The sequence below is a fragment of the Ranitomeya variabilis genome, chromosome 6 (assembly GCF_051348905.1).
Source record: "Ranitomeya variabilis isolate aRanVar5 chromosome 6, aRanVar5.hap1, whole genome shotgun sequence".
Lineage (NCBI taxonomy): Eukaryota > Metazoa > Chordata > Amphibia > Anura > Dendrobatidae > Ranitomeya > Ranitomeya variabilis.
This window is the reverse complement of record NC_135237.1, coordinates 47,889,499-47,914,838: the sequence shown is the minus strand read 5'-3', so window position 1 is coordinate 47,914,838 and position 25,340 is coordinate 47,889,499. Positions and strand designations below refer to the sequence as shown.

The following is a 25,340-nucleotide window of genomic DNA, read 5'->3' as shown; positions in this document are numbered from 1 at the left end:
ACTGCGGGACTTCAGATGCTTTAATCCCTGGGTGGTAGAGCAATTATCATTTGCAACTGGGTCATATTAACAATAATGATGTATAATTTGTGTCGTCAGTGTGGATATGAGCTCAGATTAATTCCTCATAAAGGTTTAGGCTTCACTTGATTTATTCTTTTTTTGTTGGTTTTTTAAGCTTAAAATTGGTCACAGTTTTTCAATCACTGGTCGGATATAATATCTGAACAGTAAAGCATTAGACAGATATTGTATATTAATTTTAAGACATAATTTAAAAAAAAGTCAACCTTCCATAATTTATAGTGTGAACATCTATCTATCTATCTATCTATCTATCTATCTATCTATCTATCTATCTATCTATCTATCTATCTATCTATCTATCTATCTATCTAAGTTTGGGCACCCTTAGTTAAATTACTGTTATTGAGAACAGTTAAGCAAGGTGAAGATGAAATAATCTCTAAAAGGCCTAAAGTTAAACATGACACATGTCCTTTGTATTTTAGGCAAAAAAATGTATTGTAATTTTTACATTTTAAAAATTAAAAAAGTTAAATAAATTGGCCAATGGAAAAGTTTGGGCACCCTGCATGGTTAGTACCTAGTCATTATCCATTTGTAGAAGCCATCCTCTTTCCAACTTCAACTTTTTTACAGATGGTGTTATTTTTTGCATCAAGAATTTGTTGAAATTTCATTGAATCCATTCTTCCTTCTACCCTTGAAATGTTCCCCGTGCCATTGGCTGCAACAAAATCCAAAGGCTGAAAAATTGCATGATGGTAACAATGATGGTGAACAAACTATAACCCTAACAGGCTACTTAAAGTCTGAAAGCTTGGTCAAAGTTATCTGAGCACACGAATCTCTAAGAGTGCCCATACTTTTGCATTGGCCCATTTTGCTTTTTGTAATTTTTAAAATGTAAAAAAATATATCTATCTATCTCATATCTAAATTAAATTCCAAAAATTGCAGGCAGCACACCAGTAGGTAAAGATGCAGCTTATTGGCCCATGTGCGACGTTTCAGTCCAAGATGTGGACCTTTTCAAGCAATCCAAAAGTGCAAGTGCATAATATTTATGGCAACTAAATTACATAGGTATTTAGAAGCAATCACACCAGTTCTATTCTATATACAATTGTGCAGGCGCCAGGGGCTATATATTGATGGATTATGGTTTCTTGCCCAATCTGAGTGAAGGTTGAGTGTTGTGTCCTAACCGGTGTTCATTTCTCCCATCACTCTTAGGTTATATGGGTTACCTGCCCCAGCCAATGGGGGGTGTTCCCAGAACCATTGGGCACATACCATAACCTGATATCCCCAGATAAGAGCTATACGCTTATAAATGGATTATTTGGATTTGCTTTTAGAGCTGCATTTAATGCTATATCTCTATATAAATTTCTCGTGAGCAGTTGCGCCAAATATTCCCGCTTATAAAATGGCGCTGAAGGTCCGTGATCTCTTTTGAGCATGCGTATGAAAGCTGGAGAGGTATAAAGTATAAACTTTACCAAGATAGCGCTGAAGGCTTCAGTGACTATCCACTCATGAGCGGAAATACTAGTGATTCCCATCTTTCCTTTTAGTGCTTCCTGACACGCACAATTGTTTAATCAGCATGCCATTTGTCAGCACAGTTTTTGGCTATGAATGGGGTGGGTCATATTTTGGATCAATTGTTTACAGCTGTCAATGATCACCAATCATGTTATTGATGTAAATATCTACTTATATGTTTGTAGGTTTTATAAATTATGCACTGTAGCACATTGTATTGAATATTGATTATGTAATTTGGTTGCCATAAATATCATGCACTTGCACTTTTTTATTTCTTGAAAAAGGTCCACATCTTGGACCGACCGAAACGTCGCACCTGGGCCAATAAACTGCATCTTTACCTACTGGTGTGCTGCCTTCAATTTTTGGAATTTAATTTAGATATGAGATAGATAAATACAGCAGATAGGAAGAATTTAGCTAAATGAGACAAATCATGAAAAATACGGTATCTTTGTCCTTTGGTTATTGTGTTTTCTTCTTTCTTCAAATTTCCCTTTTGATTAATTTATAGTATTTCCTTGTACGTTCATTAAACATTTTTCTTTAATCCTTTTTAAATATTCCAATAATTTTTTTTTCAAGATCAGTGCCAGGAAAAAAAACAAAAACTCTACGGAGCCAAAACAGCAGTGGCTAGAGGAAATGTCACCATGCAGGCTTTCCTAAAGCTTAGTGACATGAATGAGTTGGAAGTTGCCAAAGGAAATAAGAGCGTCCTTGCTGCACAAGAGTAAATGGTTTATACTGCACTTTTGTTGCAGCCGTCAGCTAATGTATGAAAACGTGCGCGACATGAACAAACAAATGGTTCATACCTGTCAACACCATTTAACTTCCATCTGTGTTTTCTCGACATCAGCAGTCCTCCACCCCATGCTCCCTGCAGAGAACAGACGTACGATTTTATAAGCATGGTAAGTAATTGTTATAGGAGTCGCGTTGGTCCTTTACATTCTTCTGGCTGCAATTATTTGCATGAAATGATTAGGTTATGCCTAAACGTACAGCATTGTGTGGCACTCACTACGGACATGCAGACTACACCGAGGTTACGAGTGGTTCTCATTTTACTGCTCAAGTGGAAGAGTCTCCCATTAGGACCACTGACTGATGTGGCATTTTGCAGACATATGCAAATAATAAATCATGAATCAGTCAATTTAAAGAGGAATAGTTATTAAAACATTAGCAATGTGTCAACTATACAGTTGTGGAGCGCCCCCCACACCGCCGCAGGGCCGAGGGGTACCCGGAGCCGGGCCTCTGGGATCTCAGTCCTGGGGTTGTCACGGTGGCTAGACCCGGTCCGTGGCCCTGTCTGTCAGTGGGGGACGTCCGTTGCAAATAGGTGCTGTTAACGGTGGTATAGCGGTGCAGTTGTGGGGTGCAGGTCGCGGTAAATAACGAGGACACCAGGTTGCAGTCTCTTTACCTCTTTACTGGAGATCTCTCGGTCCTCAGTCCAGAATCCGGTCCACCAGGCTGCGCAAGTCCGGCCGGTCCAATGGCACTTCCAGAGTTCTCCTCACAGGTGGAAATCTGTGCCTTCCTTCTTAGCGCTTTGTGTTGTAGTCCTTCCCTGCTGTGCTTACGGAAAGTACCCCACAACTGTTGTGTCTGTTTCTTAAGTTCCCTCACAACTCGATTAACTGATCTTCTGCTAATCTTCCGTCCCTTCCTGATGTTACAGTAAGAACGGCACCCGTTTGTCAGGTAGGCTTGGAGTTCTTCCGGGACCCTAGAGACGCCCCTCTCCCGCAATTGCCCCCCAAGACTTCATAGGTGATATGTGGTAGACAGCCCGCCTGAGACTGACTGTCCTGCCGCTGTTTGGAGTATGGCTTAAAGCTGTATATTATTCCACTCCCTCGGCGTTCCGGCCACCGGTAATGCGCCTCAGCAAGGTGCTGCCTCTTTCAACAAAACCCCTGCTGGTATTCTCCTTCTGCTCGATTTCGTTTCTCACTCAGCACAATCTATCTCGCTTCTAATCCTTTCTTAGGGCACCGCCACTATTCTGAGCAGGCACGGTCCCGTTACGTTCTTTCAATGCCAAGCCTCTGCCAGGATCCCACCCCTGGCAGAGACCCTACTGTCTCTTCCTCCACAACACCCTCTCTCACTAGGTGTTGCTTCGTTCGATCCAGTCAGCTTTCTCTACTAACTTCCTGCCTGACCCCCAGTTTACCCACTATGGTGGGGAGTGGCCTAATGAATAGCACCCTTAGCTCCCCCCGGAGGCCCAGCTGTGAAACATATTGGTGTCTGTGATACCTGATTGGAGGAACTCCTTCAGTGCCATCGAACGCACCGTGGCTCCCCTTAGTGGCGGAGCCACAGTACTGCAACGACCAGGACTCTGGGGCGCTGCACTCCCCCCTGGTTAAACACAGTACTCCGGGACTGGGAAGAAAACAACCATACAGGTTAGCAAAAAGACATACAAATTTGTTGAGTGCAAAACAATAAGCATACTTGAACAGGCTTCCCTTTATGGGAGGTGAGGACACTTTAACGTTACAAAACATAATCAAATATCATAGCAACAGGCTACAATTAACTCTCATTACCCAACCGGGTATTCTACTAAGTGCAAATGCTGGAACAATAAATTAACATTGCCTTTAGGAAACATACACTCTTAGTTTACCAAAGGCCTTCCTATAATCACATTACAGGGCAAGATAACTTCACATTCTCCTACTTTGAACCTGCAGGACCGCCTGTCCCTATGGCACCAGACCTACTGCCTCTCCTTTCTTTTACAGGACCGCCCTGTTCAGCCAGGGCCTACTGCCTTTCTCTACTATACATAGTATAGACATAACATTCCTTTCAATTTGAGAGCATGGAGCCCACTCTGCTTGGCTCCTATAAGGACTCACTCACTAACCCCTACGGGTCTACTTTCTGTCCTTAGTAACGAACTAACTTTCTATGGGGACGCAGGGTTTACCTTCTATCCTCACCTTCGTTATTACTTCTTTACTTTTAGTTAAACGGAACTCTACATCTACCCCTACGGGCTTTCTACATCTTTCTCTTCAAAGAACATTATCTAGGTTTCACATTTTAAACAAATTAAACACACATAACTTTTCCATGAAAAACAGTTACATTTCCTTCAAAGCATTATCTTGACATTACTGTTCGAAAACAGTATCACTTTCAAGTTCAATTCTAACCTCCCCTTTAAGAGGAGATCAAGTCTTTCTGAGGTAGCTCTTCTTCTCAGCCTACCAGTCCATGCAAAGGCTCCGGAATGGTATCTTCGCAAAATGTCTTTAAACAAAACCAGTAGGAAGCACCTTTAAGAAGGTGCAAACTATTTACAAGAAAGTTCAAATCATGCACAGTCCATGATTTCGCAGTTTGTGTAACTTTGTGCAAAACTTCGAGAAAACAACAATAGTGACCCCGGGTCAACAAAGGGGTCACCTTTTTAAAGTTTACCCTGGACGGGTTTAGCAGCAACTTAAAGAACAAACAGTAACTATTTACATTTTAGAAGCAATAAAATCTTACTGTGGTTCTGCGGGAGGCGACCTCTTATCCGGCCTCACCAGGCCAACAGATCGCACCGGTGAGCCAGGACGCCGTTCCGGTCCCAGTAACGATAAAACCCCTCGCCGGGAGGTCCTCCTTGTCGGCAGGTGCACCCGTCCCTCCGGGGCATGGCGAGGCCGAGCTTCTCGCGATTCCTCGGGGCCGGGTCCCGCTGCCTTCCCTACGGGATTATCTCCTTCCGGTGCTCCCGCCGCAGCCTGGAGGGCGACGCATCGTTGGACACCTCGGGCGAACCAGCCCGTCTCTCCAGTGCCCCTTCTCCACCTCGTGTAGGTGACGGCGTCTCCCGGCTCCAGGTCACGATCGAACCTTCCGCTGCAAGGCTCCACCTCCTCCCGGTCCACGCGGATCTGCAGCGGCTCTCCAATTTCCTGGATCACCCCTCTTCCATACCGGGGGTTAAAGGCCACCACCACACCCCAGTGTGAGGACGGAATCTCCGGAACACTAATCACATTAACTTGCTCCGCCTGGGGCCGGCTCCGCCACTCTGTCATAAGACGCCGTAAGTGCTCAGCATCCGGCATGATTTTCAGGCCCGGCGCGGGTAGCGTACCTTCCGCCGCGGCCGGGTAAGCAGCAACAGGAGACAACTTGATCTCGGCGAGCTGGCCCACCCAGGTGAGGGCACGGGCATCAGCCTTCAGGCGGCGGGCCAGCTGTCGGGCCTCGGCTGCAGCCACACATTCTTCGGACAGTGGCACAGGGGGTCGGCCCAACAGTGACTCGGTGAGGGTCAGACCCCGCAGCGTTGGCGTTTCGGAGCCTGTCCCAGCTTGTGTGGCCTCGGACTGGGCCGAGTCAGCTCCGCGCTGTGCTCCTGGTGCCGCCATTTCTTGTTCTTTTCCCGCGTCTTCTTCCCGCGGTCTCTTTCGTGGGTGGCTCCGTCTCCATGGTCTCCACCCTCCAAACAGGATCAGGAGGCGGACTTCAGCCACTGACGGACACGTCCTCAGGACACAGAAGTATTTGGACTGGGCGGTCATTGTTGTTCGCGCTCTCCAGTCTGTCTACGCCTACTCCACGCCCCTCTTCTCTTCCGAAGTAGCAATGGCGGCGGCTTTTGGCGGGAACTTCTCTTGGTCAATGATAGCACGCAGTCTTCTTAATAAAGTACAGTCCAAGCACAACAAATCACAGTCTCTAGGCACACATGACCTGATTCTTCAGGCTTAAGTAGATCCTGTTCGTGACGCCAAGTTGTGGAGCGCCCCCCACACCGCCGCAGGGCCGAGGGGTACCCGGAGCCGGGCCTCTGGGATCTCAGTCCTGGGGTTGTCACGGTGGCTAGACCCGGTCCGTGGCCCTGTCTGTCAGTGGGGGACGTCCGTTGCAAATAGGTGCTGTTAACGGTGGTATAGCGGTGCAGTTGTGGGGTGCAGGTCGCGGTAAATAACGAGGACACCAGGTTGCAGTCTCTTTACCTCTTTACTGGAGATCTCTCGGTCCTCAGTCCAGAATCCGGTCCACCAGGCTGCGCAAGTCCGGCCGGTCCAATGGCACTTCCAGAGTTCTCCTCACAGGTGGAAATCTGTGCCTTCCTTCTTAGCGCTTTGTGTTGTAGTCCTTCCCTGCTGTGCTTACGGAAAGTACCCCACAACTGTTGTGTCTGTTTCTTAAGTTCCCTCACAACTCGATTAACTGATCTTCTGCTAATCTTCCGTCCCTTCCTGATGTTACAGTAAGAACGGCACCCGTTTGTCAGGTAGGCCTGGAGTTCTTCCGGGACCCTAGAGACGCCCCTCTCCCGCAATTGCCCCCCAAGACTTCATAGGTGATATGTGGTAGACAGCCCGCCTGAGACTGACTGTCCTGCCGCTGTTTGGAGTATGGCTTAAAGCTGTATATTATTCCACTCCCTCGGCGTTCCGGCCACCGGTAATGCGCCTCAGCAAGGTGCTGCCTCTTTCAACAAAACCCCTGCTGGTATTCTCCTTCTGCTCGATTTCGTTTCTCACTCAGCACAATCTATCTCGCTTCTAATCCTTTCTTAGGGCACCGCCGCTATTCTGAGCAGGCACGGTCCCGTTACGTTCTTTCAATGCCAAGCCTCTGCCAGGATCCCACCCCTGGCAGAGACCCTACTGTCTCTTCCTCCACAACACCCTCTCTCACTAGGTGTTGCTTCGTTCGATCCAGTCAGCTTTCTCTACTAACTTCCTGCCTGACCCCCAGTTTACCCACTATGGTGGGGAGTGGCCTAATGAATAGCACCCTTAGCTCCCCCCGGAGGCCCAGCTGTGAAACATATTGGTGTCTGTGATACCTGATTGGAGGAACTCCTTCAGTGCCATCGAACGCACTGTGGCTCCCCTTAGTGGCGGAGCCACAGTACTGCAACGACCAGGACTCTGGGGCGCTGCACATCAACCATGTTTTGATGAACGTAATGATTTCACGGAAGTAGCGGATCAAGTCTTTGAAATTTCATAGCCATTCCGACCCTTTGCATCTGTAATTCATCACTTGTCATCATACATGTTTTTAGAACTGCATAAATGTTCTTACTGGATTACTTCATGAAATCTAATATGGAAAAAGAATCCTAAATATGAAGGATGAATGACCACCATATTCACTGTTGGTCGTGCAAAGTAGAAAAACACGTAACAGTCCTCGTATTAAATGGTTGGTCGAAACTTTAAAAATTGCAAAAACATTGAAAATGCTAAAAAAAAGAAACTTTCCAATTTACCTCTTTCCAACCCATTGACTAAGTTGCCACCCAACAGTCACAGAGGAGTGTGTGACATTTGCAGAATCTATGCTTTAGAGTCTACAACTGCCTATCTTTAGCTGGCCAGATCACTAGAAAAGGAAGACTTCAGTTTCCCTGCACTTCTCCAATGCAGCAGAAGCAAAGATAACTCTCCTTGCAGTATGGAAAAGCACACAATTCAGACCAATGTTGCAGCCATGCCGCTGGTCTGACCTGTCAATCTTCAGAACTGCACCACCCCCTGCCAAGCTGGGACTGGGAGCAGAGTGCTCCTGAAGAAAAAAAAAGCAGAGCAAACTCCTTTAAAGGGAACGTGTCATGTAAAATAATGCTATTAACCTGCAGATATGGGATTAATCTGCAGGTTAATAGCGTTCTGACATTGTGAGGTGCCCACACTGAAAGCGCCACTGTTGGGGAAGAAATTAACTTTATTCCCCTTGGCACCCTTGCTTTTTCAGTCACAAGGGTGGCGCTGGTGCGGTTTCAGTTACCGCTTTGTGTGTGCAGAATGGTGGTTGTGATCGTGCCCCCAGCACTGACTCACAGCCGGTTCAGCATTAGAGCTGTCTGTCAGCCCAGTCAATGCCAGAAGCATGGTTATAGCCGCCACTCACTATGCACAGGGAGGCGACTGAAGGCGTGCCAGCGCAAACCTATGACTGAAAGAACAAGGCTGCTGGAAGGAAAGAAGTTAATTTTCTCCCGACAGTGGGGCTCTCGGTGCGGGTTCGCTAATAACCTGTAAATTAACCTCATATCTGCAGATTAATAGCATTATTTTCCCTTTAAGCCCCAATATTTTAGCAACGTCTCTACCATCTACTTATTATTTTGCTAAAAAGTTCCAAAAAGGTCTCTTACATAATTTTATTTTTAATTTATTAGACCCTGTCTGATCAGGGTTGATCAATTGATTAAAATATGTTCAAGTCCCACGCCTGCATGTCTCGCTGCTGTTCGACAGCGGCAACACATGCAAGGATTGCCCATAAAACAGGCGATCCCTGCATGTGTTGCGACTGTCAAACAGTAGTGAGACATGCAGGTGCGGGGACTCGAACATGTTTTTTGAGCACGCCGAAGACACCTGGTTAGAACCCGAGTATGCTCAGACAACATCTTATCCGAGCACGGTCGCTCATCACTACTAGGGTCTACTCTGTACAGCTAAGAATAAAGAGAGGGAACCTTTATAAAGACATAATAGGTACAAAAGATGGACAATTTATAATGCATTCTTATTGATTCATGTCAATTAACAGTACTTACATCAACGTGCATCCAGACCTTATACTTTTTGCAGATATCAGATATGGCGACAAGAGGGTCAAATGCACCATAGACGGTAGTTCCTGCTGTGGCACTAACAAAAAACGGCACATACCCCTGGAAAAGGGAGAGAGATTCATGAAGATACATACAGCATCTGATTACATCATGCTCTGACTATTTTCATCAGCTAAGCTATTGCTCTCCACTGTCTACTTCATCATAAATCAATATAAGTATATAATGTTCATGCAAAGTTGATGAACTTAGCAGTCCAGTCATACACAGTGCGACAAAACATCCCCGTCTTCCTAGAAGCAGCCACCGCTGTTTTCCTATAAATATTACAGCCATGGAAAGTGTATTTGGGTCGAATTGAATGGTGCATACCTTCTGCTTGGCTTCTATGATCCTCCTTTCAAGATCAGATGGGATCATTTTCCCCCTGTAATTAAGACCATGAAACATTTCAAATGTAGGATTCGGCCAAATTATTTTAAAAAAAAAAAACGTAATAAGAGCAGCTAAAGAAGCTCAGAATAATTTCTATGACATTGATACAAATCCATGCATGTAACTTCAAAGCATTGAAAACCTAATATTAAGGTATAATTATAGGCAGAGCAGATTAGATGTCTTATTGTATAACTTGAATTAAAGCTGCAATTATAGGATGTACAGTAGAACAGATTTTACTGTCCTCGTTGCCTAGAAAAAAAATCTGAGAAAGTTGAAAAGTTTATACATCCCCCACCAACATCCGTGACAACCCTCTGTGGATTTTGGGTGTAGTCACAGATCTGATCAGTGGGCGTCTGACTCGTTGTATCTTCATGATCAAATATTTGATGAGCAGCTCCAGCGAGTGCTTTGGCTTCTTCGCAGTTTATGTTTCCCCCATAAAGCACATGCTAAACAGTGTTAACCCAATGTTGACAATGAAGATGATGCAGGGTCATGGCCTTTTCAAATAGCTCATCGGGGGGGGGGGGGGGGGGGGGTGCCCAAAGTTGGGAGACATGCCATTCTTTATAAAAACCTGAATAAGGTCTGTAATATACTTGCCAACAGTCCTGAAATGCATGGGAAGCTCTTGGTAAAAGAGGAGAGTTGGCAGACCTTCTGGACACCAAGGAGAACCTACCAGAAAGCATCAATTCCACAGCCTTTCACTGCCATGACACTAAGCCCCATTTTCTTAAAAAACATTACATGCCAGGACAATGCTTTAAACATGTTCTGTATATATAATAATATCTAATTTAGATGTTCAGAATTGCTTTCGTCATATTTACCAGTGGTGTTGACTTGTGTTTTAGCTGGCCTTGTAAGGTGGCCTGCATACATATCTTCTCCAAGCTGAGATGCGGCATGGATGGTTGAGTGTCTGCAAGATGCAGCATCTCAGCGAGGAAAAGATATGGATGTATGGCACATTACAAGTCCAGCTAAAAACAAAGGGTTGTTTTTTTTTACTATAAACACTACGGGTGAATATGGTCAAATATGGCGAGAACTATTTTTGGATGTGAACAGGATTGGATATATTACAAATAATTTTTTTTAAAACATTAAAGAAACATGTTCTGGTGTGTAATCCCAGTGATATCATTACTTCCAGGACTCCTTGTTCTTCTTCCTAGTTGTTAATGACATTGGTTGTACGTTTGGGGTCATTTTCCTGCTGCAGAATAAATTTGGAGCTTGTCAGATGAATCTCTGAGGGTGGTGCATGATGGATATGTATCCGACTGTATTTTTTTAGTATTGACGACACCACAGAAATGGCAGCTTTTACAGCCATAGACATAGAGGTCGGCCAAGGAGATTTTGTGTAGCAGATGAAAGAAACATCATGTTACTTCCATTCAAAATTGGAAGATGTCCATCAGTGCCATCAGCTCTGGACTGGCAGTAACCTACAGGACCCGTATTCACTAATCTACTGTTGGGAGAAGTCTGGGGAAAAATGGTCTTCATGGAAGAATTTTGGTGAAAAAGCCATACCTTCCACATATATAAAAGGCCAAGTGACTCAACTATACATGAAAGCATAGGAACTGGGGTGCAGAGGAGTGGCACCAGGTACTGATGAGTCAAAATGTGAAATATTTGGATGCAATAAAAGGCAGTTTGTTCTCTGAAAGCCTGGAGAGTGGCACAATAATGAGGGTCTGCAGGAACAGTGAAGCATGGTGGAAGGTCCTTGCAGGTACTTGGCAGAAATTCAGAAAACAAAGCTGGAAATTTGGTCAGTATTAATGGTGTCCTCAAAGTTGAGAAATCCACTATGCACTATAGTCAGGGAGGCATCTGATTTTCTCCAAATGTATTCTGCAGCAACAGAACGACCTCAAACATACAGACATAGTGATTAAGAACAATCTTCAATGTAAAGAGGAACAAGAAGTCCTAGTATTGGTGATATGGTCCCATAGAGCGCAACTCAACACCCTTGAGTCTCTGTTCAATTACAAGGAAAGACAGAAGTATTTGCCCACTTCTACATCCACTGAATATCTGTGGTTAGTTCCCCAAGATATTTGGAACAATCTCGCTGTCAAGTTCCTTAAAAAATCCTTTTGCAAGTTCCTAAAAGAATTGATATTTTGAAGGCAAAAGGGGGTCAGTCACACCAAATATTGATGTGATATTGTTTTCTCTTTTGTTCATTCAATTTGAATGGTATTCATTGATAAAAGTAAAATTTTGACACATCTTTTTTTTTTTAAAAGCATTCTGCAGCAACTTTTTCACTCTTGCCTAATAGTTTCTGCATAATACTGTATGTATACATTCTTATACATCTCAAAAATCCAACCATGTCATTGTAACCTCCAAATACTCATTAATAACCCTATCCACCATGTATATCACAGAGGAAAAAAGAGGCAAAAGTAAATAAACTTACTATTAAAATTAAATAATTTATTTCACATATGCACTTATTAAAATAAAACAAATGGAATTTCACATAATTACTAAGGGTAAAGCAAAAACCAGGAACTATGAGAGCTGGGACAAATACAATTCATGCCGCACTACACCTCATCAATTTTGGTAATCAACAAACAATACTTCATAAAAGTGCCCAGTGCAATAAATTATTGTTATGATAACCACTTTGTAATATTATCATAATATACTGTTATTAGATATAAAGTGCCCAGTGCAAAGAGGTGCATTACCATATACTAATGCCCATATATCAACATCATCCTTTACTTTTGGAGCGGCCCCCAGGCGCAGGGCAGCGGGGTACTCGGTATCGGGTCGCTCTGCCACTAAGGGGAGTGATGTTACGTCTGATTGCACTAAAGGAGTTCACCTGATCAGGTAACACTCACACTACACTTCACACTCCGGCCACCAGGGGGAGTGGTTCTATCTAGTAGGCCACTCCTCACACTCTGGTAAAACTGGGGGTTGGACAGGAAGAAGAGGAGAAGTAACTGGGAAGAGCTAGAGAGAGGACCTGTCAGGGATGGGATCCTGACAGATTCCTAAGAAAGGACAAAAAGTGAGAAAACGGGAATACAGCAAAGAGGCGATAGGACCAGAAGGAGTCGTGCTGTAAGATCGAGGCAACGTCCTTCTGAGGCGCAAACAGTCGGTGGCCGGAACGCCGAGAAAGTAAGGGACTTTAAGCATTACTTCAAACCACGGCAGGACAGCCAATTATAGGTTGGCTGTCTCACTTAAACACCTAAGCAGACAACGGAGGCAGCTGTGGGAGAGGGGCGACTCTAGGGTCCCGGAAGAACTCCAGGTCTACCCCGTCATATGGGTGCGTCCTAACCATATCATCTGGGGGACGGAGAGAACGAAGATCAGAGACAGACAGAATCAGTTGTGAGGACTATCCCGGGCTGTTCAGCAGGGAAGGACTACAACACACAGGCGCTAGAAGGTAGACACTGATTCCCACCTGAAAAGGGAACTCCGGATGTGCCGTTGGACCGGCCGGTCTCAGCCAGCCCTGTTAACAGTGTTCTGGATTGGGTACCTCCAAACCTTCAGTAAAACGGTAAAGAGACTGCAACCTGGTGTCCTTGTTATTTACTGCGACCGGCACCACACCACAACAGCATCACCCTCCACCTCCATTGGACGCCCCTCAGCAGGGTCACGGGCCGGGTCTAGCCACCGTGACAACCCCAGAACTGAGACAGAGAGGCCCGGTACCGGGTACCCCTCGGCCCTGCGGCAGTGGGGGTGCTCCATAAACTCCAAACCCTCTTTGTGTTATATCCCTGTGTCCCCTTAGTAATAGGGACAGTCAGTCCCGTCACAGTGGGGGGAGCCTTCTTGTGTTGTGTGTCTTTATAAGTGAGCGGGATAAGGTATTTATGGGTGTTTTCATGTGTTGCAACTGTGTATAAATTAGTACATGGATTTCATATTGATTCGTATATGTACTGACATTTGCTAATATTATAGCGCTTTATTGTGATTTAAGTGCAGTCTTGTTATTCAATAAATGTATTATATTTTACTATAACAAAGAGTCATCTAATCAGCGCGTGTATGTGCAAAGTAATATATATATAATTTAGTACAAGGAAAAAGGTGGGAGACTAGATAACCCCCATGAACCGGAATAAAAAAAGAATACAGTATTAGAATATTAACATCTAATATCTGATATATCTAACCCCCATTTTACAGGAACCATCCATAAACATCCTTTACATGCATTTTTATGGATAGGTGCACACACTGATGTCCCCTTTCCCCCATCTATATGGAAGGCTGTTTTCCCTAACCACACAGGTAATACTGTCGCCATGCAGGGAGTTGGTTATTATAATGCCGTTTTCACTGGCTCCTTTCATGATGGTGAAAATTGGGGTGAAGTAAAAGAACCTGATCTAGGGTATGAATTACTTTAGGTGTCTATATTTATTTTATGTCACATTACTTTGCAGTGCTCAAAGGTTTTCCCTTTTGGACCAGTTGGAGGAGGACGAAGCGGTGCGAAACACGAGTTGGAGTTTGTGGAGGGGGACGTGGTGTGCACTATCAGGTGCTGGTATGTATTTACTTACCTCCAGGCTCAATGCATTGGTTTAATAGTATTCACTGTGTTCTTCATAGATGGTGTCTACTTACTTTTATTGTAACTGTATGTGATTACGTTTTGTATATTTAGATTTGGGCATCATGCAATTTAGTCATGTGCAATATACTGAGTCATAGTCTGATCAGTCTTTCATTATAAATTGACTCTGTTTGATATATCAACTTCTTAATTATTATTTTTTATCTGGTCAGATCATGTATGAACATTATAGTTTGCATGCAGCACTTTTCTTATGGTTTCCTTATGCCTTTATTTATGCAGTGGTCTTGCTCTTACTTACATTTATTGATACATGTTGTCTCATATTGCATCACTTGGACAATTATTATGAATTGATAGTTTAATTATTTTGCACACCTGTCCTTCAGCTCCTTCATTTTGTGTATTATATTTATCTATCATGTTTTTATATATTTTTTTTTCTTTCTCTATTTTTATGGTGCGGTTTATAACGTGTTAATAAAATCTAATATATTTTTAATTTTGATTGTCTTTGCCTATTTTTTGAACAATATTTTGTTGGTTTTCTGTTGGAGGTGGAGAATGGGGTGTCGGTAGTTTGCATACAACATCTCGCGTTATGTAATGGTATAGGCTTGACCATGAAGCTATTAGCCAACATGGTCCACTACGTTTAGAGTCCTTATCTGTGTACAATTCTAACACTTGTGGGTTGTATACTGGTAAATATCGTTTTATCCTGCCGTTTTATCAGTAAGTATGGCCTCTATTTAGAAATATGAAGTATCATAAGTGATTCACCGACAAAATGGATTGTTGAAGAACTGAATAGACTTTTGTCTTTCAACGCGCAACTGGCCACGTAACTGAGCCACATAGTACAGGAAACTTCAGTTTCCAAGGTAAATTGAGTTCATCCTTTTTTTTGGGGTACAAAACATCATTAAAGGGAATACATTCAGTGACTGCTCCCTCCGCTCGATATTTTATGTCTCTGTGACCTTAATCGGTGAAGGACTTAAGTTTTAATCTCTTGCGTTAAATTGCGTTTCCGGGTTCTTGCCTACCTTTCATCACACTTGATAAGAATCACACTGTCTGTGCCAATTCCCAAGGCTGCCGCTCCCTTCTTTACTGAAAAGTGACTCTGGAAAAGAACGTAATTGTGATCAGTTCGATGTATTTATAGCAGATAATAGCTTTCTTCCATCAAATAAGCTGATCTAACCTATTGAACCGCGTATCTATATACCGTAACTGCTAAACCATAGTGAGTGATGTGTAATATGCAGTGACATTTGGAACAGAATGCAGAATATCGGAAAATGTGTTGGATACTAGCAAAAAAATTAAAGTAAAGCATCAATAAATACAAATCACACCTTTAAAGGGAACCTGTCATGTTTTCTGGCCTCCAAATTGCCACTGCTACAATTAAATGCTGCACTATGGATCTTTACTTTACTTTTCGTAGCCCCAGAAGTGACCTCATTTTGCTAAAATGTAAGTTCAAAGACAGAAGTTACACTTGCCATGCTCTTAAAGAGGTTTGTCCATGAAGCTTTACGCGAGTTAATTTTTCCCCATTCCTGACCATTCAATTTTTTTGGGTTGTTTCTTTTTGTACATGTTTTTAGAGATCTAAATTGTTTTCTTGTTTGGATATTCATATACTTTTTTGCAACTGTTTCTCCTGATACGTGTGGGCTAATTTCTATGTCATTTTCATCCTTTTTTTCTCTGATGTCAATGTTGGCCGATATTAGAGGAAGAAAAGGAAATAAATGTCTAGTTTTCCATATTTTTAAAAACAAATGTTTATCATCAGAAAGGAGCACTAAAATACATTTAAGTTTTGTTCGACTTTAACAGTTACTTTTATAAATCGGACATTTTTTCTTTTTTTCAATGGGAGCCAGCCTAGTAACAGAGATTTCCATTGGTAGTGTTTTTTTAATTTATTTTTTATAAAATCTTATTTCTGTATAATGGTGGCTGGTATAATAGCCCCAGGTACAGAGCAAATTTATCATCCTGGTAGCACAGTAGGCTTGGTCTGTGTCTGTCAGGACCCAGCAGCTCCTGCTACCTCGGGCTGGAGGAGAAAGATCTGTTACCACTTCCTATACTGTACAAACAGCGATTGTTCAATGATTGAGCAGGCAGAGATGGTTGTAAACCACCCCTGCCTTCTCTACGCAGAGTCCAGCTAGGTGTGACAGCCATCTCCCTGGAGGAGAAAGATCTGTTACCACTTCCTACACTTTACACACAGCGATTGTTGAATGATTGAGCAGGCAGAGATGGTTGTAAACCACCCCTGCCTTCTCTACGCAAAGTCCAGCTAGGTGTGACAGCCATCTCCCTGGAGGAGAAAGATCTGTTACCACTTCCTACACTGTACACACAGCGATTGTTCAATGATTGAGCAGGCAGAGATGGTTATAAACCACCCCTGCCTTCTTTATGTAGAGTCTAGCTAGGTCTGACAGCCATCTCCCTGCTCCTGCAGCTACATGATCTTGTGCAGATGCTGACTTTGTAATTATATTTTAGAACATCACTGCAGAGTACAAAGTGGACTGTCCTGATGTTTTAAGTCTTTGGGAGGTCTGGAAATAGCAAAAATTTACAGAATGTCAAGTTATTGACTTGACCAGTCAGTAAAAAGATTCATTAAAAAAATAGTTCACACATCTTCTCTCTGTCAGAAGTCCTATTGTTTTTTTCTTGTTGTCCTTGTTAGAATCCAGCCAGGTGCTTTCTTGATTTTATAGTCATGCATGTATGAATGCTTTTCTTAAAGCACCCCTCCGCTCCGGTCCCATTCTGCCATCTTGTAATTGCAACGTCTGATTGACCAGAAGTCAGGGGTAACGATTAGTGATGAGCGCATATGCTCGTTACTCGAGTTTCTCCGAGCATGAGATTTAGGAGACTTAGCATGAGATTTAGTTTATGATTTGCAGCTGCTAGACAGCTTGAATACATGTGGGCATTTCCTTACAAAGAGGCAACCCCCACATGTATTCAAACTTGCACCTTTGATGTCTATCTCAGGCGTAAGTCCAATGAAGCAGAGTGTATTTTTCTTGGCTTCAGGCGCACTTAAGTGTATGTTCACACTGGGTGTATTTATGGCTGGTCTCCACATGCTAATTTCAAATTTGATTTCTTTCCAAACTAAGTGGATGAGATTGGTTAAAATGTTATGCATTTTGCTGCTACTATAATATTATGCAGAGTTTTTTTTCACTTCCGACAAAAAATTTTACGACCCGTCCACCCTTTGTGAACATAACCTTTTTTTATTTCGTACCTTCTTGTTTTTCTTGAACTCACATCTATCAGTCTTCTTTTAATTTTAATGGTTCATTCAACGATGTAGAAAATCTAAAAATGATTAAAACTTTATGGCTTTTCGCCATTTTTGTTCAGTGACACAAATGATTCTACATAATAATAATAATTGCATGTAGCTTAGACAGGGGATAATTGCTTACATGTAGACACGGCTTACTCTCAACCCCTGCAGAACCTCATGTGAGTTCATGGACAAGTCTTAATGGCTTATGTAAATGGAGAGCAGCGGTGGCAATTGAGGTCACCAAAGTACTAAAATGCTTCAGTTCTGCAATTTTACATAACAAGAACTCTGATTACAAGTACTATTCACCGAGCTCGTTGAGGCACTCTCGTGTCTCAATGTTCTTTTCTATGTGTCAACCAGTTTCTGTTTGATTACTGCTAGAGAGCAAAGGAAACTCTAATAAGTACTTTTTTCCTTTGGTATTTCAGTAAATGGTGGAGCCATAATAGAGAAAATCACATCTATCAGGCACATTGATATTCCAAATACAAGCTGAGATGAGGCATAATGCCTCACTGTAGCTCACCCTCTTCTTCTCATTCTAAATTCATATGATTTGCTATTTCACAAACTTCTTCTAAATTATATATTCAATATAAAATAAATAATATTTTTTCGAGATGAAGTAAAATTACACTTTTACTATGGGTCTTAGAAACCATATTTATTTTTGTGCTAACAAATATTAAAATATTTGGGTATTTTTTTGATAATGTTGCATTCGACAACCCTATACTGGGACTTGTTGTTTGGGTTGGTTACTTACAGCTGGTAGGCTCAACATAATGTGGGGGGGGGGTAGGAAATATATTTAAAATCTTTTTAAAATAAAAAAAATAAATAAATCATAGCCATTGATTGGCTAAGAAGGTATTTCCAGCCATACTTGGTGTGTTGATGATAGGAGGCATAGACCAGTAGGAACCATATAAGCATCGGAATGGGACCTGTGGGGATCGAAGACGACGAGTATGATTCCTGTTATTACTTTTGAGCGGGCTGAGGCATTTTTAAAAAATGTATTTTATTTGGATTTTATGTAATATACCAACATAGAGTAGCAAGCATTTGTAAAGTGCTAAGGAAATGATTTGTGCTTTTCTAATTATTTTAAAAATGTAAATCTGAAAATTGTGACGTAGATTTGTATTCAGACCCCTGTAGTCTAATACCCCTAAATAAAATCCTGAGTGACCTATAGCCTTCAAAATCACATAATTACCAAATTGAGTCCACCTGTGAGTAAGTTATTCTCAGTATAACTACAGCTGTTCTGTGAAAGACTAAGAGGTTTGTTTGAGAACATTAAGGATCAAAAAGCATCATAAAAGCCAAGCAACACACCAGACAGATCAAGGATAAAGCTGTTGAGAAGAATTAGGGTACCGTCACACAGTGCAATTTTGATCGCTACGACGGCACGATTCGTGACGTTCCAGCGATGCATTTACGATATCGCTGTGTCTGACACGCTACTGCGATCCGGATCCCCGCTGAGAATCGTACGTCGTAGCAGATCGTTTGAAACTTTCTTTCGTCGTCTAGTGTCCCGCTGTGGCGGCATGATTGCATCGTGTGACACAGGTTGTATACGATGTGCGCACAGTAACCAACGGCTTCTACATCGCAAATACGTCATGAAATTATCGCTCCAGCGCCGTGTATTGCAACGTGTGACCGCAGTATACGACGCTGGAGCGATAATCATACGACGCTGCAACGTCACGAATCGTGCCGTCGTAGCGATGAAAATGGCACTGTGTGACGGTACCCTAAGGCATGGCTAGGTTATAAAAATATCCCAGGCTCTGAACATCTCACAGAGACCTATTCAATCCATTATCCAAAAATAGAAGGAGTATGTCACAACTGTAAACCTACCAAGACATGGCTGTCCTCCTAATCTGACATCCCAAGAAAGGAGAGCACTAATTAGAAGCAGCCAAAAGGCCTAGGGTAACTCTAGAGGAGCTGCAGAGGTCTACAGCTCAGATGGGAGAATCTGTACACCGGAAATTATGTATACTCCACAAATCAGTTATTTATGGAAGTGTAGCAAGAAGAAAGACATGTTTGAAAGCAAGCCATAAAAAGTCTTGTTTATAACTTGAAAATATCCCTGTAGAGGACACAGCTAGCATGTGGAAGAAGGTGCTCGGGTCAAACTGGTCAGATGAGACCAAAGTAGAAATTTTGGGGCTAAATGCAACATGCTATATACCTGCAACACTAAACCCAAACCATATCACTGAGGCACAAAAACTAAATGTTACTATATCAACTCAGAAAAAATTTTGTCACGCCTCCTGACGAAGAAGCGAAACGTGCGTTGGGGCGGCAGGGATGCCACACACACAGATAAACTCCATGTAAGTGCTGCCTATTACTGCTCTTGTCACATTGCCATCATTAATTTTTTAGGGCGTTTTTTGCCCCTACACTGAGTAGCTTATGTGCATTGTGTTTACTAGTTCTTATTGTTATAATATTTATGCAGGCACTGTGTTGGATCCTAATTGATGTACACACTTATAGTGGATGTCCCTGCTTCTTAGCAGTTACCTTGTATTTATTTTTATCTTTATTAACTATTTAATAAAAGTTTTTTTTTATATTGGCACTTTATACTGTTTTTTTTCTGAGTTGATATGCTATATACCTGGTAGAACACTTACTGTACACATCACCCTGAAAACATCGTCACCACCATCAAACATGGTGGTGGCAGCATGATGCTGTGTGGACGTTTTTCTTCAGCAGGAACTGGTCAGAGTTGATGGGAAAATGGATGAAGCAAAATACAGTGCAATTGTGGAGGAAAACCAGGTATAGACTGCAAAAAACTTGAGACTGGGGCATAGGTTCACCTTCCAGCAAGACAGCAACCCCAATCATACTGCCAGAGCTACAATGGAGGGTTTAGAGCAAAGAATATTCACGTGTATGAATAGTCAAGATAAATTCCAGACCTAAATCCCATTGAGAATCTGTGGGAAGACTTAAAAATTGCCATTCACAGACGTCTATATCCAATGTCACAGAGTTAGAGGTCGTTTACAAAGAAGAATGGGCAAAAATTTCAGCTGGTAGAGACATACCCCAACAGACTTGCAGCAGTAATTGCAGCGAGAGGTGGTCCTACAAAGTATCAGACTACAGGGGGGCTGAATACAAATGCATATCAAAATTTTCAGATTTACATTTCTCAAATAATTAGAAAAACCTGTATCATTTCCTTGACACTTCACAAATTCTTACTACTTTGTGTTGGTATATCACATAAAAGCCAAATAAAATACATTTAAGTTTGTTGGTGTAACGTAAAAAAAATAGGGAAAAGTTCACAGGGTATGAATACTTTTTTAAGGCACTGAACATGATTTAATAAAAGCCAAGTATTTGTTTAAAAACTGCAGGGTAGAATATTTATAGAATTTCTTAGAAATACAATTCAAAAAAGTGACATACGTGTTCCGATGTGAGGGCAACCAGTCTTGGGATTGCTGACATTCCTTTCTCTTTAACTTCTGGGAACATCTTGAAACGTGCAATCAACATAGCATACAAGTTAGATATGGCACCACCTGGAGTCCACAGTAATACAATGTTACTTTTCCATTAAACCATTAATGCATTGTTCAATAACACGAAGTTTAGGCAAATACAAATTTATTTTCTTACACAGAGATGCATAATATTGCTATGTAAAATATAGCTCAGAAATGTATCAGAAATATTCACTTCACCACTTCTGTAGCACTTAAAGGAATTATCTTTATTTTATGAATAATTAGGTGAGGGGCAATGTAAGAGTACTGTCTTTTTAGGAATTAATTTTAACCACCTAATATAGGGAGCAAAAAAGCTGTGTAGTCTGTGAGGAAGGCAAGTGCAGAAAGAGAAACTTTAATACTTATGTATTAGTTAGTACCACAAATCAGAACCCCCAAAATATTTCTTAAAGTAAAGATAAAGTGTACAAGGTCTTTAAGAGCCAGTGGACATTTTACAAAGGAAGAGAGTGTGTTATATTTATTTATTAGTAGGTCACAAAATCATGGCATCTGCATGATGTTAGGGCTAGCGGAACGCACCGAGTAAATATAGATGTTTATTATTATTGATGCGTTCGCAGCCCGGGGTCCACCGTGCAGGGAAAACTGCTGCTAGTAAATGGTGGCACTATTGGGCGGTATAGACTAGCTCTGTTACTTCACAGAGTAACCATGAAAGGAAAGCACTGCGCCCTGTTTTCACAGGAGCACAGGCTAACTGCCCAACAGAGAGCAGTCAGTGGTCATGCATGCACACAATCTCCTCACCGGAGGTGCCGATATTCTAAGGGCTTATTTCAGCCGGGTCCCTGAATACACTCAAACACATAATCTCCTCGCCGGAGGTGCCGGTATTCTAGGGGCTTATTTCAGCCGGGTCCCTGAATACAATCTCACTTGACCATACTGGTGCAAAGCACATAACTCAGAAAGATACTAGCGCATGGCCGTGCGGTCATGCGCACCTTTTATAGCTGCAGCCTGCAACAACTACAGGACCTTCCAAAAAAGGACCAATGGGAAGCTGCCACAGAACTTGAGCAACTTCAGGACCTTCCTAGAGTACCAATGGGAATAGCTGCAGTACCTGAGCATGTGACACTTGATCTCCAATGAGAGATCTTACCCTGGGCATGCTCAGAAGGGGAAAAGTAGGACTTAGTCCCAAAGACGTCTGCTCGCTGCTGACCAGTACTGGCTACAATGGCAGAAGCTGGAAAGACAGCAGTAACCCTTTGCACAGTGTCAGACTGAGCATGACACTGGGACCGACGCCTCCGCTGAGCAGGCTCCACTGCGGCAGGAGAAGAATGGGAGACCGCAGCGGAGATGGTCCGAGATTCCCCCCGTGAAGGGGCAGGAACTCGACCCCCAACACATGATTTCTTAAATAAAATAGAGGGCAAACCCCTTTAAACATTGATTAATTGATTGGCTTGTCATTAAGGCCATCAAGGTTTCATCTGTTGGGATCCATCCTCAGAATACCCAATATTCAATGAGTGTGCTCGCTTATTGGAAAGGTCACAGAGATCGGCTCTTCTGATCAAGTCTAGGTGTAGGCCTTAAATGGGTGGTCCGAAACAAAATGTATTTTAATGGTAAATGCCTATCTATTTAATGTCATAATTAAATTAATTTCTAATATACTTTAATTAAAAAGTCCCTACAGTTCCCTCATTACTCTATCTAACTGCTTTATTTTTATTTTTACTACATCTGCTTGATGAAGCTTCATTTGACAATCTCAGTGCAAGATGGGATAGTCAAACAAGTCGACATCAGGGGGCTGAGGAAATTGCTGGAGCCTTGTCCCCTCCCCGAAACGAAGCATCATCAGCAAAGTTTGTTTCAATGGCTGGGTTAGTCCATGCTCTACTGAGCATTGGTAAGTTGACAATTCAGGCGTATGCTCAGTAGACTCTTGTCACTGTGCAATACTGTATGTACATTTGCAGCGCCCCAGAGTCCTGGTCGTTGCAGTAATGTCGTTCTTCCACCAGGGGGAGTGATATTACGTCTGAAGGCAATAAAGGAGATCTCTTTATCAGGTATCACAAACCACACAACACACTTCATACTCCAGGCCGCCAGGGGGAGCTACGCTTCTATCTATTAGGGCACTCCTCACAAGTTGATAAAACTGGTAGTCAGGAGAGGAAGTTGGGCAGAATCTGGCTGGAGGGAGTAGGAGCCAGATCCAAACTGTGGTCTGAGGAGGATGAGGGCCCACGGAGCTGCGCCTGCCCCACGTGCGGCAGCATCCTAAGAAAGAGACATTAGAAGAGAAGTGTATTGCAGAGAGTGAGAAACTGTCATGTCGGACGCTGTTCAGACCAGGTCGTCCGACAGACAGCGGTAATTCCGCTTTTGACCATTATTTGCTCATTGGCGTCTGCTAGATTTTATCTAGCTGGGCCGGGGTTAATTTACCTAATCCTCGGATTGGAAGCTGGGCCATTCCCATGGCCTTTAAATAATTCTCCTGTTCATTGGGCGTCGCCGATTATAGCTTCTGTCTTGTGCATTGTTATCTCGGTCTGGAGTGGGGAGCTGGTTGTTGGAGATTCGTTGCTGGTGGTGTATTTTCCTCTGTCTTATTTACTCCTTCCTATATTTGTATTTATTTTGCCCTGCACATTTATAGTGTATTCCTGAGTGACTGTGGCGTGCTGTATATTTTCCTTTATCCTTGTTTGTGCTAACTGTGGGTATTGGAATATTACCTCTTCACTGGGTGGAGGGCGGAGGTATCAGCCTAGGGTTAAACAGGAGTCAGGGTGAGGTTCGAGGCCTGGACATGCACACCATCAGTGTAAACTCCAGGTAGAGGGTCAGTCAGGATTTCCCTAGTCTGAGGGAAACTGCAGGGGCCCGGGTTTTTAGCTCTCGCTCACCTAGTCTCCCCGTGACAGAAACGAAGTCATAGCAAAAAGGAGAGGAAACCAGAAGGAGTTCTGCCCTGTGAAAGGCTGCGCAAGAATCCGGTGGCCAGAATACCGTGGGAGTAAGGATCTCTACGCTTTACTTTAGAGACTGGCAGGACAGTTAATTCCACGTTAGCTGCCCAACCTTATACCCAGGAGGCACGGTGGCAACTTGTGGGGGCCGGAGCATGGTAGAGTCCCTGTAAAAAGCCTCAGGCCACCAGTCATACGTGTTTATCCTATTCTATCCATTAGGGGGACAGAGATAAAGGGACTTAACATCCAGAATAGTTGTGAGGACCTTACCGAGAAGCTTAGCAGGGAGGTACTACAACACCCAGGCGCTAGAGGAAGGCTATTGATTTCCACCAGGATAAGGGGACTCTGGATTTGCCTTCGGACCGGCTGGACCCTGCCTACCCTGTGGTCCATACCCCGGGCTTTGGACACTGAAGCCTTCAGTAAAGGTAAAGAGACTGCAACCTGGTGTCCTTGTTATTCACTGCGCCTCACACCATTCACCATCCACACTCTGGGAAGCCCTGGGCACACACTTCACCCATGGGAAGGTATACCATCAAGCTGCCATAACATCACCCCAGCGGACCCCTAAGCAGAGTCGGTCACCTTGACCGAATACCACAGGTGGCGTCACGAACATTTCCCCTTTAAAGACCTATCCCTTATTTTACAACGGATGTTCCCCTAGGGCCACGGACCGGGTCAGCCACTGTGACATCCCCCACCGAGAGAACCGAAGGACCCGGTACCAATTACCCCATGGTCCTATGGGGGTGCTCCACATTGACAGTGCGCTTGCCCACTAGCTCTGATCAGAAGTAAGGAGTCAGCAAGAGAGCGCACTGTCAGTGTTCACTTTAAGAAGAATAGGTGATGTGCAGGAAAATCATAGACCAGAACAAGTGATGTCATATGACATGGAATATTTTAAACTTGCTTATTTTGTACATAGGTACTATTTTGATCAATTTTTAGTAAATTTAGTGTACAAGAGCCAAATATAGATAGTCCATTAATGAAAAACTTAAATGACGTAACTAAGAGTATTCGAGCTCCATAGAGCTTAAAATGCTAATTTGTCCTTCCCCCCTCACTGCCTGTTGGAAGATGAGTTATGTATGTAGTGCTCAAAGCAACTATTGAGCAGAATAGACATAAGTGTGGTTAATGACACACCTCCGCACAGGCAGCAGGGTGGTAGAGTGCAATACACCAGGGCTGACAGTGCTGTGAGAGGAGAGATGATAGAAGATAATGAAATGTGACACCATCAAACTCAACTGTG

At 43.0% G+C, this 25,340-nt stretch overlaps 1 protein-coding gene across 1 annotated transcript in view; it reads right to left on the bottom strand.

Annotated features, from left to right (window-relative positions):
* The window catches only part of GAD2 (glutamate decarboxylase 2), a 110,385-nt gene that overhangs the window by 16,139 nt on the left and 68,906 nt on the right, over window positions 1–25,340 (bottom strand). The window contains exons 7-11 of the mRNA XM_077268423.1: window positions 21,022–21,137; window positions 15,251–15,330; window positions 9,530–9,584; window positions 9,140–9,256; window positions 2,397–2,461 (exon numbers count right to left, since the gene is read on the bottom strand). Coding sequence (XP_077124538.1) covers window positions 2,397–2,461; window positions 9,140–9,256; window positions 9,530–9,584; window positions 15,251–15,330; window positions 21,022–21,137 — 433 coding nt within the window. The remainder of the gene's footprint in view (window positions 1–2,396; window positions 2,462–9,139; window positions 9,257–9,529; window positions 9,585–15,250; window positions 15,331–21,021; window positions 21,138–25,340) is intronic.